Raw genomic sequence first — 14,388 nt, forward strand, 5'->3', positions numbered from 1 at the left:
GTGAGCAGAGTAATGCAGCAGTGTAGGTAAACGGTTTGGGGGGAAGGGGAAAAAAAGTGAGCTTCAAGACAAGCCTTGTCTGAAAAGTTAAAAAATTTACTCAAGTTTCAGTGCTAATTGCAGTACCCATTACTTTTGCAGGCATGCTCCCACAGTTCTAGCCTGTGTCAAACAATTTCTTAGAGGTGCAGGAAGCTTAGCTTTTCTCACTCTTAAATTCCACGGTGAACCTACATCAACTTGGAAGAAGTTGGGCTGCAGGAGCGTGGTAAAACACAAGGGATATGCTCTTGATACAGACTACCAAATTTCACTAGAGTATGTCAAAGGGTGGTGCAAAATCTCTGGTCTGCTGCAAGGTTCAGGCTTTCTGACCTCCTATGTTATTGAGTATGTATGAGATCATGGATTGCCATGTGCCAAGGCTCAGGTATATTTTTCTGCTAGCCGTAGAACTAATCTTGGAGTATGCAGAGGATATGAAATAACCTTCATGTTGGAGCCAGGTACCTGCATCTGCCTTGAGCACAGTGGATTTAAAGCATCTGCTCGTTGTATTTTTTGATGCAAGATGATTATTTGTTCATTCAGAGTATCTCTCTTAGTTCTGTGGTTTTATTTGGCTACCAAGCTAAAAAGAGCGTACTCTTTCTTAGTTGTTTTCGCTGTAAAGTAACTACCGAGTTCGCGATCTCCCCACCCACGAGTCTCTAGCTAATGCTAGCTGTGAGAAGGGATGCATTGTCTTAAGTTACGCCTTCTCGCCCCCGAGCTCTGATCCCTTCCCAAACGATGCAGCTTCAACTTTCCCTTCAACTGTTCTCTAGGCTTGCTGGTAACTTTCTCTGTCCTCTGATGAAAATTACTAAATCCACCAGAATATCCCTTTCCAAAGGGCATAAGTTCAGACCATAAACAAAGCTTGCATCTGTTGAATACTTTACTAATTTATGGATGGTCTCATCATGTGCCATCTACACCTGAAAAAAAAACATATGCTTAACATAAGTCGAACCCATATACATTGGTAATTTTATATTAAAGTCTGTATAGAGTTCTCGTAAGGTATACAATAGTGAAATATCTGCAGGCTACAAAAAAAAAGCTGTATCAGAAGAAAGGGACATGAATGAGACACCTGGGGAAAAAGATCCTTAACGTGATGTGTATGTTTGAATCAGTGTTTTGTGCCCAGAAGGCAAAGGCTGCACTCAATGGAGCAGATATCTATGCAGGATGCTGCACACTAAAAATTGAATATGCAAGGGTAATGTTTGGACCTTCTCTCTTAATTTTACTAGGAAAAAAAAATATATAATCAAGACTTAACCTTTTTCATTTTTACTTTGTTTGAACAGCCAACTCGACTTAATGTCATTAGAAACGACAATGATAGTTGGGACTACACTAAACCCTATCTGGGCCGACGAGGTAGGTTTTCATATGTTATCGCTGTAGATGTTTGACTGTACTAATGACAATCCTTTATACGTGGTCAGGCTGTATGGCAATAGTCATTTTCAAAGCAAGCCAGTGCTGCTGAAGGCTGTGTTCACAAGCCAGGACATTAACCCTGAGCCCTAGTGCCCCCTACTGCCGTGTGCTTGAGCCACTTAGTTCAACAAGGAGCCCACACCTGCAAGCACCTTCGCAGTTCTCAAGGACTTGCATTTCTCCAAGCAGCTCTCTCTCTTTGGAGGAGAGGAAACCTGGTACAGACTATTCCTTACAAACTACAAACTTGCACACTGCTTCTCCTTCGAAACGACTCTTTTTCCCTTATGTTGGACAAGGCATTAAGAAGGATAGAGGACTTCATCAGGCTGACTCTACACTTCATCATGCACCACATCGGCATCAGCAAAAAAAACCAAACAAACAAATAAAAAACACCCTCTGAAAAAAAACTCAGACTTGCAATTCACCTTGTCTGCATACTGCATGCACCATCACCACAAGTTTTTAAAGGAGGACACTTTCAGTACTTCAGATTTGTGTGGGATGAATAACATGATAGACTGTACCCATTCTGTTCAAGTTTGTATGTATGCTGGTCTGATTTCCCTTAAAATTACAACTGAAAAATTGAGAACCTCCAAAATTAAGAACCTCTCTTGTTGATATCGTTGACGTTGTAATCTTTTTATTACATGCTGTATGTGAGAGTTGCATTCAGTCTTAGCAGTGTAAATATTGTCTAGTAGTAGGGAGATTTAATCCTTATCGGTAGATAGCTGAAACTGAGCAGTGCAATATCAAATAGGTCCCCTCAGTTATATTTAAGTATTAAAATAGGGAGATTCATAATTGGTACAGGCATACTGTCTCTTAAGTACTCAGCTGTAAAAAATTACCAGAGCTTAACTCATGTCAGTGGAAACTATGACTTTATATGTAAAGACAAACTGCTGTGTAGCCTAACTCCTGTGAAGTGTTTATTTTTAAGAAATATATACCTGTAACTATTGAGCGCAGTGTTCAGTAACTTATGTACAATAATGTGTGCAATGTAAAGTTAGAAAAGTGAAGACAATGTGTCCAAGACAGAGTATCTACTTATCAAAAGGTATGAGAGAGCCAGGGCTTTGGCCGTCTCAAGTGATATGCACTTTCAAAGTAATTCTGCAGAGACGCTGGGCTTATAAAACTGTTGTACAACTAAAAACTTAGGGCTTGAATTTTCAAAATGAAGTTCTTGTAAAAAGTTAACAAGGGAGCTACAGTATTGGTTGTAGCTTGGGGATTATGACTATTTGTATCAGGATTCAAATTTTTTTTCTCAAATTCCTGAGTTAAAAAAGGCGTTTTGAAGAAACTCAAGGGCAAGAAAAAAATCTGAAGGATTAATGTGACCCTCATATCTTTTGGTCATTGCAGTGTTTGGAGCCTGACTTGTAACATTGTGCATCTAATTACATTATGTAATTGGTCTGCAGATAGATATGGCTGTATGAACTGAATGTTCCCCAAGTTAGAGAAAACAGTGGAAAATGAAAAACTTAGGATAGGTACGGCTCTTTCGTTCTCAAGAACTCTACTCTTTTTTTTTTTTTTTTTTTCCCCCCCCTTTTGTTACTTTGGCAGCCTGTCTCTATTTTCTATACATCACTGTACTACACTTAAGAAGAAAATAATTAGATGGGGGTATTTTATATATATATCTATATATCATGCTATATTGTATATAGCATGATTTTTCGTTTACTGCGGCCCACATCCATTTATCTAGAAAATGGGAATATAAATTGATGAATGATCACTGAAATGTACTTGAGAAAGCAGGCATCTCGAGCAATTTTGCCTAGAAAGTAATCCAGGACTCTTTTTTTTTTTTTTTTTTTTTGAGAGAGAGAAAGAGTTTTCATATTTGAACTTCAACTTACCCTTGCAGCAGCATTGTTTGGCTTTTGAATGTAACGTGACCCAAACTGTAGGGATCTGACCGCAGCAAACAACATCTTAGCCCAAAGGAATTTTGTTCTGAGGACATCCTTTCAGAATTCCCCCCTTCCCTCAAATCTTAGGAAGGAAATGCATTTTGCTAATGACTTACTTTCTTTTTTTTTTTATAAAGAACTAGTTTTGGTTCTTTATGGTAATAAATTACAGACTTCCTCATAGTATTTCTCCACTTAAGTAAACTTCCTAACAAGCGCTTGCTGCTGCGAACCCATATTGTACTAGATTGAACTGAAAAAAACCACCTGACTGTTAGTACTCTACTTGCTTTTAGCCAGACAGCTCAAACTGTAGTTTGGTGGCAATAACAGCACACGCAGTGACTCAAGGACCTGATTTAAAAACAAAACCAAAAAACAACGAACCCCAAACTCAAACTAGATTGTAAAGGATCTTTCCATTCGGAATTAATTTTTAAGACAGATTGGTTCTCATGTTTCAGTGCCTGCTTGCACAAGTATTTGTACTGGCACAACTGAGGGACTTTGTTCAAGGAAGAAACAAGTATGGGGCAAGGAGAGAGCAGTGGGCTACACCATCACGAGGAGGAAACATTTGTCAAACTGTGTTCTCCCAGAATTCTTTATTTGAAGAATGTGGTCCTTTCTCTATTACTGTGTGCAGTTTCAAAGGATTTAGCTCCACAGACTGGATTTAGAAACTTGATTTTTCTGAAAGATGACTACTGCACGCAGTCTAAATGCTCAAAATACTTGATATGACTGCCCATTTGCTTTTTAGAGCCGAGAACCAGAGCTGTTACCCTGAAAAGGGAATGGAAAAACAAAACTTCACAAAAGTAATCTTTCTTCTATATTTTTTGAAGGTATTCAGTGCTGTTCTCTCCTCAGGCTTCGTTGCCAAAGTAAATACCTGACTTGGAACCTGTCCTCAAAATCCTGAGCAGAAAGGGCACATGTGTTTTCATCTCCCACTGTTGCGTTGTCTAATGCGAATAGTCCCTGTTTTTTCAGGGGAAGTTCCTCCAGCTGCATTGGGAGGGAGCTGCCGTTTTCAGCAGTCATACTTAAATTTCCTGGGAACTGTTGTAAACTGATAAATGTCTTGCCCCACCTTTTCAACATGGCTTTTTTACTTGTGAGAAATCTTTGTTTAACACAAAGAAATCTGGAAGTTTAGATTTCCTTTGTCATGCAGCATGGATCTGATTAGAAAATACAGCTTTGACTGTGATGCACTGCTTTCCTCCAGTAATGTAGACCCCTTGCTTAACTTTATATCCTAGAGAACTGGGTTTTCTTAAAGGATTGACCGTTGTTTTAGTGCATTATTCAGTGATGTTTTTCTTCACTTGAACTGTTCTGTGCTGCTGATAATGCAATAATGTACAATCCTTTCAGCACGCCCATAAATCATTAGGTGTTCTGTAAATATATATGTACGCATATGTAATGCTCTCTGTTTACTGATTATGAAACCATGTAATACAGGTTGTTGTTGGCTTATGCTGAAACTTCTTGAAAGAAGCCCACTTTGAAAATGTGTTGCTGTTGAAGCTAATATTATGATTCAGGTACTGTCTTTCAAAAGTACTGCATTTCAAATTTGTTTTAAGAGACACGTAGGTAAATCCTGCTGTATGGTGTTATCTATGCTAATGTGTGGTGTCTGTTTAGGAAAACTATTGGGTATTTCCATAAACTTTAAATGTCTGCATCTCCTCATTGGACACTGCCCCCAATCAACTTAAGTGCAACTTGTTATACAGATGGCAGTCTTTTAATTTTGGTGTCCCAGGGCCACAGTTTGTGATTTTAGATGTATAATGAATGAGAAATCGTTTATAAAATTAACAAGGGCTGAAATTACTTTTTTGCTTCTTAACTAGAAGCTTTGTGTCTTAACTGAAGAAGTCAAGTGCGTAGTTGTGCTTACTAAACTGTTTTCTTTCCCTTCCCACATGTTAGACAGAGGGAAGGGCCGCCAGAGGCAAGCTATTTTGGGAGAGCACCCATCATCATTTAGACATGATGGTTATGGTAAGTAACATAGGATGACAGGTGGTTATGATTTCTGTACGTGTTATGTGGAATTTTAAATATTCAGTCGGTGCTTAACTGCAGACCCCCCCATAATTGGGCTGTCCGTGCGGTGCTGTCAGTCCACGTTCTGAAAATGCTAGTGATTCACTGAAATCTATGTGCATTTATTGCCGCACCTCTTCTTTCACGGAGAGCATCTGGCTGTACAGATGTATTCCTTGGTAGAACGTTTCCTTACAGTTGCCATCACCATAGCAATGGATGGACAATGACCTCTGTACTGGAAAAGCAGTTTCCTTCTAGAAAATGGCAACGCAGCTTGATGAATGGTTTGATGCAATGCAGAGCTCCGATGTTCTTGCATGTGAAGCTGTGAATTGTAGCCTTTGTTTCTTCTAATTTAGGTAATTCTGAAAAGGTATAGCTATGTGATTGTATAGGAGTGCTGCTTTGCAAGTTCCGCCTTGTGTTCACTGATGTTCTTTTTTTCATTCTTCTGATATACCTTTCTACCTTAAGTAATGAGGCGCTGTCTTCCTATTCAACTGTCTCCCTCTCGTTACTGCTTTTTGCTGTGGGGAAAAAAAAAGGGGCAAAAGGTTCCTTTTATACTTGGCTTATGTGAATTTCACATTATTTTTGTCTCAGCAAAACAGGGATCTTCTCCTTGGTCTGTAATACTGACGTTTTCTATAAACAGAAGTATTGCATACTAGTAATGTCTCTTAATTAAACAAAAAAAAACCCAAACAAAAAAAGAAATTGTTTATTTCAGTGAAACTTGTCACTTTACCTGTAGTGGAAAATAGGACAGCTTCATTTTGCATTAATGCAGGGATTTAAGTATTCATGTTTCTTCCAAATGAGCTGCTTTGTAGAAAGGCAGTCTTAAGAGCTGTGTCATCTCCTCTCCTGATTTCTGGCTAAAAGTTCACTCCTTTTGGTTTGTTTTCCATATTTTGTAATGTTCTTTTTTGGTGTCATGTAGGTCTATAAGTAGACATGGCAATATTTCTTCTGATAGGTTCATGTTCAAATATTTTTGTACGGTGCTGGGAAGATACTATTTTTATAACTACTGAAATACCTTTTTTCTCTTGTATATACAAACAATACCATGAAACAGCTCCTTCTTGTCTGGTAATGTAAGAAAAGACTTGGAACACTAGAGGGAATAGAAGAGGTTTTATTGGTGGGGTTTTTTTGGGGTGTTTGGATTGGTTTGGGGGTTTGGTTTATTTTTGTGGTGTGTTTTTTTGGGTGTTTTTTTCTTTGTTTTTAAATTTGAAAAAGAATTAATGGAAACTGCTGTAATGTTCCCCTTCCTTTCCCCCTGAAAATAGGCACTACGAATGTGGGCTTTAATGCAAGATTAAGTAGTGAAACTTGTCTCAAACAATATCTCCTTAGGGTCACACGGTCCATTGTTGCCCTTGCCGAGCCGGTACCGCATGGGATCTCGGGACACTCCAGAACTTGTTGCTTATCCACTGCCTCAGGCATCCTCCTCTTACATGCATGGTGGAAATCCTTCTGGGTCAGTTGTCATGGTTAGTGGGTTGCATCAGCTAAAGATGAACTGTTCAAGGGTCTTCAACCTGTTCTGCTTGTATGGAAACATTGAGAAGGTAAAGCATTATTTATTAGAAACTCAGAAACTACTATAGTAATTTTAATTGTTTTTGAAAACAACTGGCTGAGATGGTCTAAAAATATTTCCTAATAACTAAAACTCTTGGTTGGGCTTTTTGTTGCAATGTCATTTTTCTTTTCCCTTATCTATCTAAGGTGAAATTTATGAAGACTATTCCAGGCACGGCACTGGTTGAAATGGGTGACGAGTATGCTGTGGAAAGAGCTGTCACACATCTCAACAATGTCAAGTTATTTGGAAAGAGACTTAATGTCTGGTAAATATGTTTTATCAGATTAATAGTCTACCTGTGGGCAGATGGAATGAGTTTGCAAACGGACAGTATCCCACTGTTCTGTTATCATTGTTAGAGTTATGATTTCCAATTAGCAACTATTATTTATTTATTGCTATTTATACTTTTGTTTATTATTATGGTTTTATTTGTATTAAGAAAGCATATGGGCATTACATGGATTGACTGTTAATGAACTGTATTCCCTAATGTGTCTTATCCATCCTTTCTACTTTTTTTTTTAAGGAAGGTGTCAAATCCAACCCATCTTGTTCTCCTTCTATTTCAAATTGTTGTAAAGAAATTGCAGCTCTGTTTTGATTAGATGAATAGTCTGTGTGCAAAGTATGCAAGTCTTAATAATTTAAGAAAATTTAACTATACATCTGTCTGTCTATCTATCTCTCCTTAAATCCCAGTGTTTCCAAGCAGCATTCGGTAGTTCCAAGCCAGATATTTGAACTGGAGGATGGCACGAGTAGTTACAAGGATTTTGCAATGAGTAAGAATAATCGTTTCACCAGTGCTGGCCAAGCATCTAAGAACATCATCCAACCACCCTCTTGTGTGCTGCATTATTACAACGTTCCCCTGTGTGTAACTGAAGAAACATTTGTAAAGGTAGGCAGTTGAAATGACTGACATGTAGTGCTTTGGGGCTCTATCCCAGGTTTACACTGCGCTTGCTTTTGAAAAGAAATAACTGGGATAGTTACAGCATAGTGACTGGAAGAGAACTGGTTTTTAAAGAGGTTTGTAGCCTCTCTATATAGAAGCTGCTATATTTTCACAATTCTGGCATTATTCTCTCAATTTGTTTTTTTTTAAATTTTTTTTTTTTTTTAATGTGAGAAACAAGGTCTTGGAAATAAAGTTGAGGACCTCAAGGTGTTTTTTGTGAAGGAAGGGGAAAAGACTCATGCAAAGCCAAATACAGAGAAAGTTAGGACTACAATTCACAAAAGATTTACTGACTCCCCGAGGTGGTTACTCTGGTGACTGCTAGGACGTCATGCACCTGGAACAGTTTGCACAGTTGAGTCCTAAATGAGCTCTAAACGCTTACTTAAAACGTGCAATACTGGGCTTTTTTTTTTTTTTTTTCAAGCTCTGTCTGAAACTTAATTCTGGTTCATGAGCACTGTGCTTGTACGTACAACTTCTGAGCTACTGGATTGAAGTGGGAATGTCAAAAAGAAGAACTTGTTTTTATTTAAATATGTTGTTTGAGGTAGTAGTGATACTGGTACTCTAACAACTTTTGTGCCTATAAAATCATATTTATCATGGGACAGCAAAGATACAGGAACCTTGTTATGCATACTATAGAATGGTATTTTTATTAAAGAGTTACCAGTCTAAACATATTTTTAAAATAATAATTTGCTATGAATTTGTGGAAGCTCTCTTAAAGAGTCAGTATTTCCCTTTTTGTGTGTCTCTTCTAGGAACTTGGAATTTTTGCTAATGTGTTTATGTGCATTTTTACTGGAGTTTTACCTCTTGTTTTATTTTTGTGACAGTTATGTGAGGATCATGAAGTTCTCAGCTTTATTAAATACAAAGTGTTTGATCCAAAACGTAAGTAAACTTTGCCCTGTTTGGGGAGTTACTTGAATTCCAGTTTTGATAAAGAGTGTACGCTGTCAGGAGATGTTACTTATCCCCTCCTTCCCTTTTTTCTTTCTCATTTTGACAGCTTCTGCCAAAACACTGTCTGGTCTGTTGGAATGGGAATGTAAGACAGATGCAGTGGAAGCTCTCACTGTACTTAATCACTACCAGATAAGAGTCCCAAGTAAGTAAATTTTACTGGTCTGACTGCTATATTTTTTTTTTTTGTCTTGTTTTCTTTGATGTTGATACTGCTTTTGTAAAAGGTGAGGCTTCAGCTGCTCAGTCTGCAGCTAAAAAATGCATCATCCTTATTATAGGTATATATGCTGAATTTTACATATTTATACATATACTGCAGTATATATTACAGTATATGAATACTATATATATTACAGTACTTAATCTCTAGGTTACATTACTTTCTATCTAAATGGCACTCTTTCTTAGTTTTTGAGTTAACCTATAGAACTCAAAATATGCTCTGCAACTGTGAAGTTATGGAACAATGTGGGGGGAATGGTTTGTGATAAGAAAGGCAGGCAGGAAAAGCAATAAAATCATCAAAATCAAACCTAAGGATAATGACTTACTGAAGCTTTTTGTATCTTTTCACAATAAATGCAGAGAAATCTGCAATATCTTTGGGCAGAAGATTCTTTAAGTTACCCGGCTTACTGCTCTGAATTAAGTGCTCCTGCAGTGCACTCTCTTTGAAAATCAGAAGTTGTGAGGCCAAACTGAATTTAGCTCCGAACTAGTAGGAATGGAGGGGGAGTTCACCTGCTAAACAAGTACACAATAGGCCAGATCTGCATTGGACAATTAATATAGTTCACTGGATTAAAGGCAATTTTTCTGTGTGTTCACAGACATAACTTTGAATCCAGGCCAGTGTCTAATACTATTTTAAACTGCCTTCTCCAAACTGTTATGAATTTGTCTCCCTGTCAAGTGTTTAAATCTTTCCTATGCCTGCCTCACCCCTTTGGTCCACCTTCTCAATAACGGACTGAGATTACTTCAGGGGCAGAATATTTTTTAAGATATTATTGATAACATACTATTCACAATTTCAGATTTATCTCAGTTTGGAGAGGTGATAACAGCAGAAGAACTTACTCTTTCAACGTGAAAAATACAAACCTTAATGTATAATGGAATATAACTATGACAGGAAAACACAGCATTTTAAAACAAGGCCTGTTGGTTAAGACTTGTGTAATAAGATTGAGGTTGGCTGAACCAGGAGGACCTATCGTCCACTACCTGAGAGGCAAACGCGTGCTGCCATCCATGGGTCTTGGCAGCCTTTCCAAGTACAGGGGGGTTGGTTTATGCTTTGCTTTCTGGAGAGGTCTGAAGGCTGTGCTGGACATCCTGCTGGTCTGTTCTCAAACACATGTAAATCCTGTCTAGTGCTACTGTCGCTGATAGAAATGCGACGTTGTTTGAAATTGCCTGTTAAATACTACTTCTATAAATAGCTCAGCTAGGAAGAGGGGCAGCAGTAATGGTAAAGCCTCATGTATAGTACAGCGTTTGGAATTCTGTCGGCATTCCCTTGTGACCAGATCCGTCACTTTGTTTTTACGTATCAAAAACGCTGGTAGACTATCAATAACACCTACTTACAAGTCATCTGGTGTTTGCAGGCCACTGGCTGGGGTAGGTGGGGAGGTGTGAACCTTAAATCTACAGAATTGTTGAACTTGTCGGATTATGCAAGGGGATCTTGATCAGCAGGAGAGCTATGCTCAGTAAAACGCCCTCAGTACCTTGTATGTTGTCTCCTGACAGATGGCTCCAACCCTTATACCTTGAAGCTTTGCTTCTCTACTTCATCCCATTTATAGAGAAGAGGACGGCATGTTAAGAGCTACGTCCACCTCGATTTGCAAGTTTAAAACTACACTTCGTTCACAAAGCTCTAAAGTGGTTGTTCTAATGTTGCCTTGTTTCAACTTAATTCTAATATCTTTTATCTTGTTTTATAATAAATGGATGTTCCTTCATAAATACAAACCAGATTTTTTTCTTTTTGCCTCTGAGAAGTACGTTGTAAGCTTACTACAAAGTTTGTATTTTGTTAGTGTAGTATCTTCAAATGTCGAAAGAAGCATCAGTAGTATAAACAAGATTGTTTTCTTTCAAAAATGAACTATATTTGCATTTTCGATAATGTTAAAGATTAGGAAGTATTTTTCCATTTGTAGTCTTAATTGGCAGATAGAGCTATTACATCAGAATTTTAAATGTAGAACTTGTTTTTTCAGTATTTTAAGTAGTGAAGTATGTTGCAATACTAAAAAGCTTGTATTTATAAAATGCTTTAATCAGGTTAATGTTGCACATACCGAATTTTTAGTAGTATAGACTTGATTTATTGTTCAAACAAAGCTAACGTAGAAAATTATTAAGTATGTACATGTGTATGGTGTGAATTCATACGTATTTAAAGTGGTTTTGGTTTTTTTTAACAAGTATTTTCCATTTGCATTAGCATGATGCCATCTATAGCTAGTCCCACCGTAGGGGCCTTTTAAAAATTAAAATTGCAAGCCTGTATCAATGTGTTCATCCTCATTTTCCATAATTTAAACTTAATTCTTTGGTGTTTAGCATATCCTCTTGACTTTTTTTTTTTTTAAATAGTGGTTATGACATACTAAATGGTGAAAGTTGGATATGCAAGAAGATTGATCACGATAGAAACCAAGGTGGTAAAAACAGTTAAAACAGGAAGTGAGCCCCACCATGCTCTCTCATACCTGGACAATTAATTCAATGTTTTCTTTTGTCTGATTTATCTTGTGTTTCTGTTATGACCAGGAAAGAATTCATGGGGCGAATAGATTCGGATAGCCTCTCGCTTAAACTGAGGCAATCTATGTGGGGTTCAGATAATGTAACCAATTACACCATGTGAAATAATTGAGGTGAGAGATAGTTCGCTTTGGAGAAGATGATTTGTTTTGTCCCAGTACTTTGAAACCTCTGTTCTCACTTCTAGAACTGGAGTTGTGTCTTACTAGGGCTAAACCCCCCGAAATGGGGATCCAAGCAGGGAAGTCTGGGAGCTGTTGTCCTAGGCTCTGTGTTTGTTCCCCTTTCTGAATTTGCAGCTTCTTTTTAGTTCTGCTCTTAGTGATCAGAGATAAGTTATTTTATCAGATGTTTCATGTTTTATCATACAAGTTCTTTGTTCTGTCTTTACGGATTTTATCCATATCCATCCTTTATGCAAGATGGTTGGTGCGGTAATGCTTGTCCTTGAGAGATTATCTTGCAGTATGTTTACAGACTGTGGGCATTGCACATCTTTTAAATACAGACTGGATTTGCCCCATTCTTAATTTCAAGGCAAATACACCTTATCATATGAGGGGAAATGTGTCTGCTCTTCTTCAGGTTTTCTCATCAACAATGATTTCCTTTTTGCCCTGTCTACCTCCATTTTTTTTCATGCTTCAGGTAATGAATATTTCAGGTATTCAAATCAGGCTTCTGATAACGCCTGAACTGGGAACTGAAGGACAGGTGCTCTCTGGCAGCTCTTTCTGCATAGGATCTGGAGTAATATTAGCCTCCGATCTGGTAGGGGGCAAACTGATTTGCGTTTTAAGGGCACTGCTAATACCCTTCCAGTGTCAGTGCTTTTCATCCAGAATTTGCTTCCATAGAGCTCAAGCGGTAGAAGGCTACGTGCCATATCTTGCTATTTGCCAACAGAAATGCTGGGTACTAGTGAAATGTCCTGTGCTGCCCGATGTTTTAACTGTAAAAGGTCTCTCCCAGTCATTCATTTCTCTTCCATCAGCTTAAACATTCTGGGGAAACCTGTGTCTTCTGTCATAACTTGCATTGCTCTTTGTATCAATGTAGTTTCCAAAGTCAAGTTGTTTGTAGTTAAGCGTTAAAAATAGTATGTTATCTGTTGGTCCAGTTTGGGATGTAGGATGGGTGACCCTTAAAGCATTCAGGTTTTACAAAAAAAGAGGGGAAAAAAAAAAAAAAGCACTTTAATGTTTCAGTGTCACAGCATTCAGTGCCTAAGATGTTCTGGCGAAAGGCATCTTTCCTGTGGCTGCCCAGATCAGGGGACAGACTAGTGCCAGGTGTATCTGAAAGGACTTGATACCAGCTGGAATTCACAAATGCAAAATGAGTAGCCTGCGCCACGTGGGGAAGAAAAGAGAGAAGACTGCAAAATTGTTACAGCTTCTTTCTCCTTGAAATAATCATCTTATTCATGTAAAAGTTGAGAACAGGAAAGATTCCTTGCTGGTGTTTTGCTGTAAAAAGAAAATCACATCTTCTCTTGGGCCTACAAGGATGGATGGTTGTCCGCAGGGAGGAATGAGATTGGTCTCCTTCCACAAACGAGGTTTGTGTTCACCTGTAATCTTGCTCTTTAGAACAGGGCAAAAACAGGGCAGGGGCAGGTGAAGAGTTAGTTTCTCCAAGGGGAGTGAAGTTTGTCTATAATTTGGCAGTGGTATTACTAGAGTTGTTACATTAAAATTAAACCATTAAGGTGTCTCAATGCATTATTTTTTTTTTCTGTCTCTTTTGCATAAGCCATACAATCAAAATAGTGAACATTGCTATGCACTTTCCCTGCTTGTAAGCAGCTGGCATTCACACTGTAATATCTTTGCCTCTGTTCCACTGTTTTGGGGTTTTTTGGTGTTGTTTTTTTTAAAGTGGTTTTTTTTTTTCCTGATTGATCACTTTTCATTGGAGGTAAATGATATATTGAGGTGGAGATAACATTTGTCTTCTCTCATGATACTCTAGTCCTTGTTTGTATTTATTTTTCCTTATATGCAAGAAGGGGGAATAGTTGCTTTTTGACTTCCTACACCACCACAGCAAGATAGAGTGTATCGCTACGGTGATATAAGAAAAGACTTAAAAGAAACCATTCAGGAAGTGTTTGGGTGTCCTGCTTTATGAAAGGAATGATACAACTTAATGTGGTGTAACTAAGTCTGTCTTTTAGTAAGGGATAATGTTTGGGGTAAGCTGGCTTGTAACTGGCTGAAACCCTCTTTGTTGTAATTAAATGCAACTTGCTCCTTTTCCTGCTCTGTGTTTTCTTGTGAACAACGCTTAAACTTGTTTGAATATTACGATGGCTTAGCAGGAGACATTCAGTCTCTTCTGTTAAATAATACGTCAAAGTCTGGGAACATGAACACGCTCAAATTTATTTTTTTTCCACTTCTGGGATGTGTTTAAACATCTTAGGGATTTTTTTTGTGTCCTCTTCTGAAAGTATGTTGTATTCTCACATCTGTAGCTACTAGCAGGATTTTTTAGCCATTCCAAGTTTTTATGTCTACCCAGTTTATTTGTTTATTCCCTTCCGGCAATTGCAG

At 38.0% G+C, this 14,388-nt stretch overlaps 1 protein-coding gene across 2 annotated transcripts in view; it reads left to right on the forward strand.

Moving 5' to 3' along the window:
* Positions 1-14,091, forward strand: part of HNRNPLL (heterogeneous nuclear ribonucleoprotein L like) — a 29,053-nt gene extending 14,962 nt beyond the window's left edge. For both annotated transcript variants that reach the window (XM_063328298.1, XM_063328299.1), the window contains exons 5-13: positions 1,171-1,267; positions 1,359-1,431; positions 5,388-5,459; positions 6,873-7,090; positions 7,251-7,372; positions 7,810-8,011; positions 8,914-8,971; positions 9,090-9,188; positions 10,805-14,091. In XM_063328298.1, coding sequence (XP_063184368.1) covers positions 1,171-1,267; positions 1,359-1,431; positions 5,388-5,459; positions 6,873-7,090; positions 7,251-7,372; positions 7,810-8,011; positions 8,914-8,971; positions 9,090-9,188; positions 10,805-10,860 — 997 coding nt within the window. In that variant the 3' untranslated portion in view covers positions 10,861-14,091. The remainder of the gene's footprint in view (positions 1-1,170; positions 1,268-1,358; positions 1,432-5,387; positions 5,460-6,872; positions 7,091-7,250; positions 7,373-7,809; positions 8,012-8,913; positions 8,972-9,089; positions 9,189-10,804) is intronic.
* The last annotated feature ends 297 nt before the right edge of the window (positions 14,092-14,388 follow it).

Source organism: Chroicocephalus ridibundus, chromosome 3 (genome assembly GCF_963924245.1).
Source record: "Chroicocephalus ridibundus chromosome 3, bChrRid1.1, whole genome shotgun sequence".
NCBI classification, from domain to species: domain Eukaryota; kingdom Metazoa; phylum Chordata; class Aves; order Charadriiformes; family Laridae; genus Chroicocephalus; species Chroicocephalus ridibundus.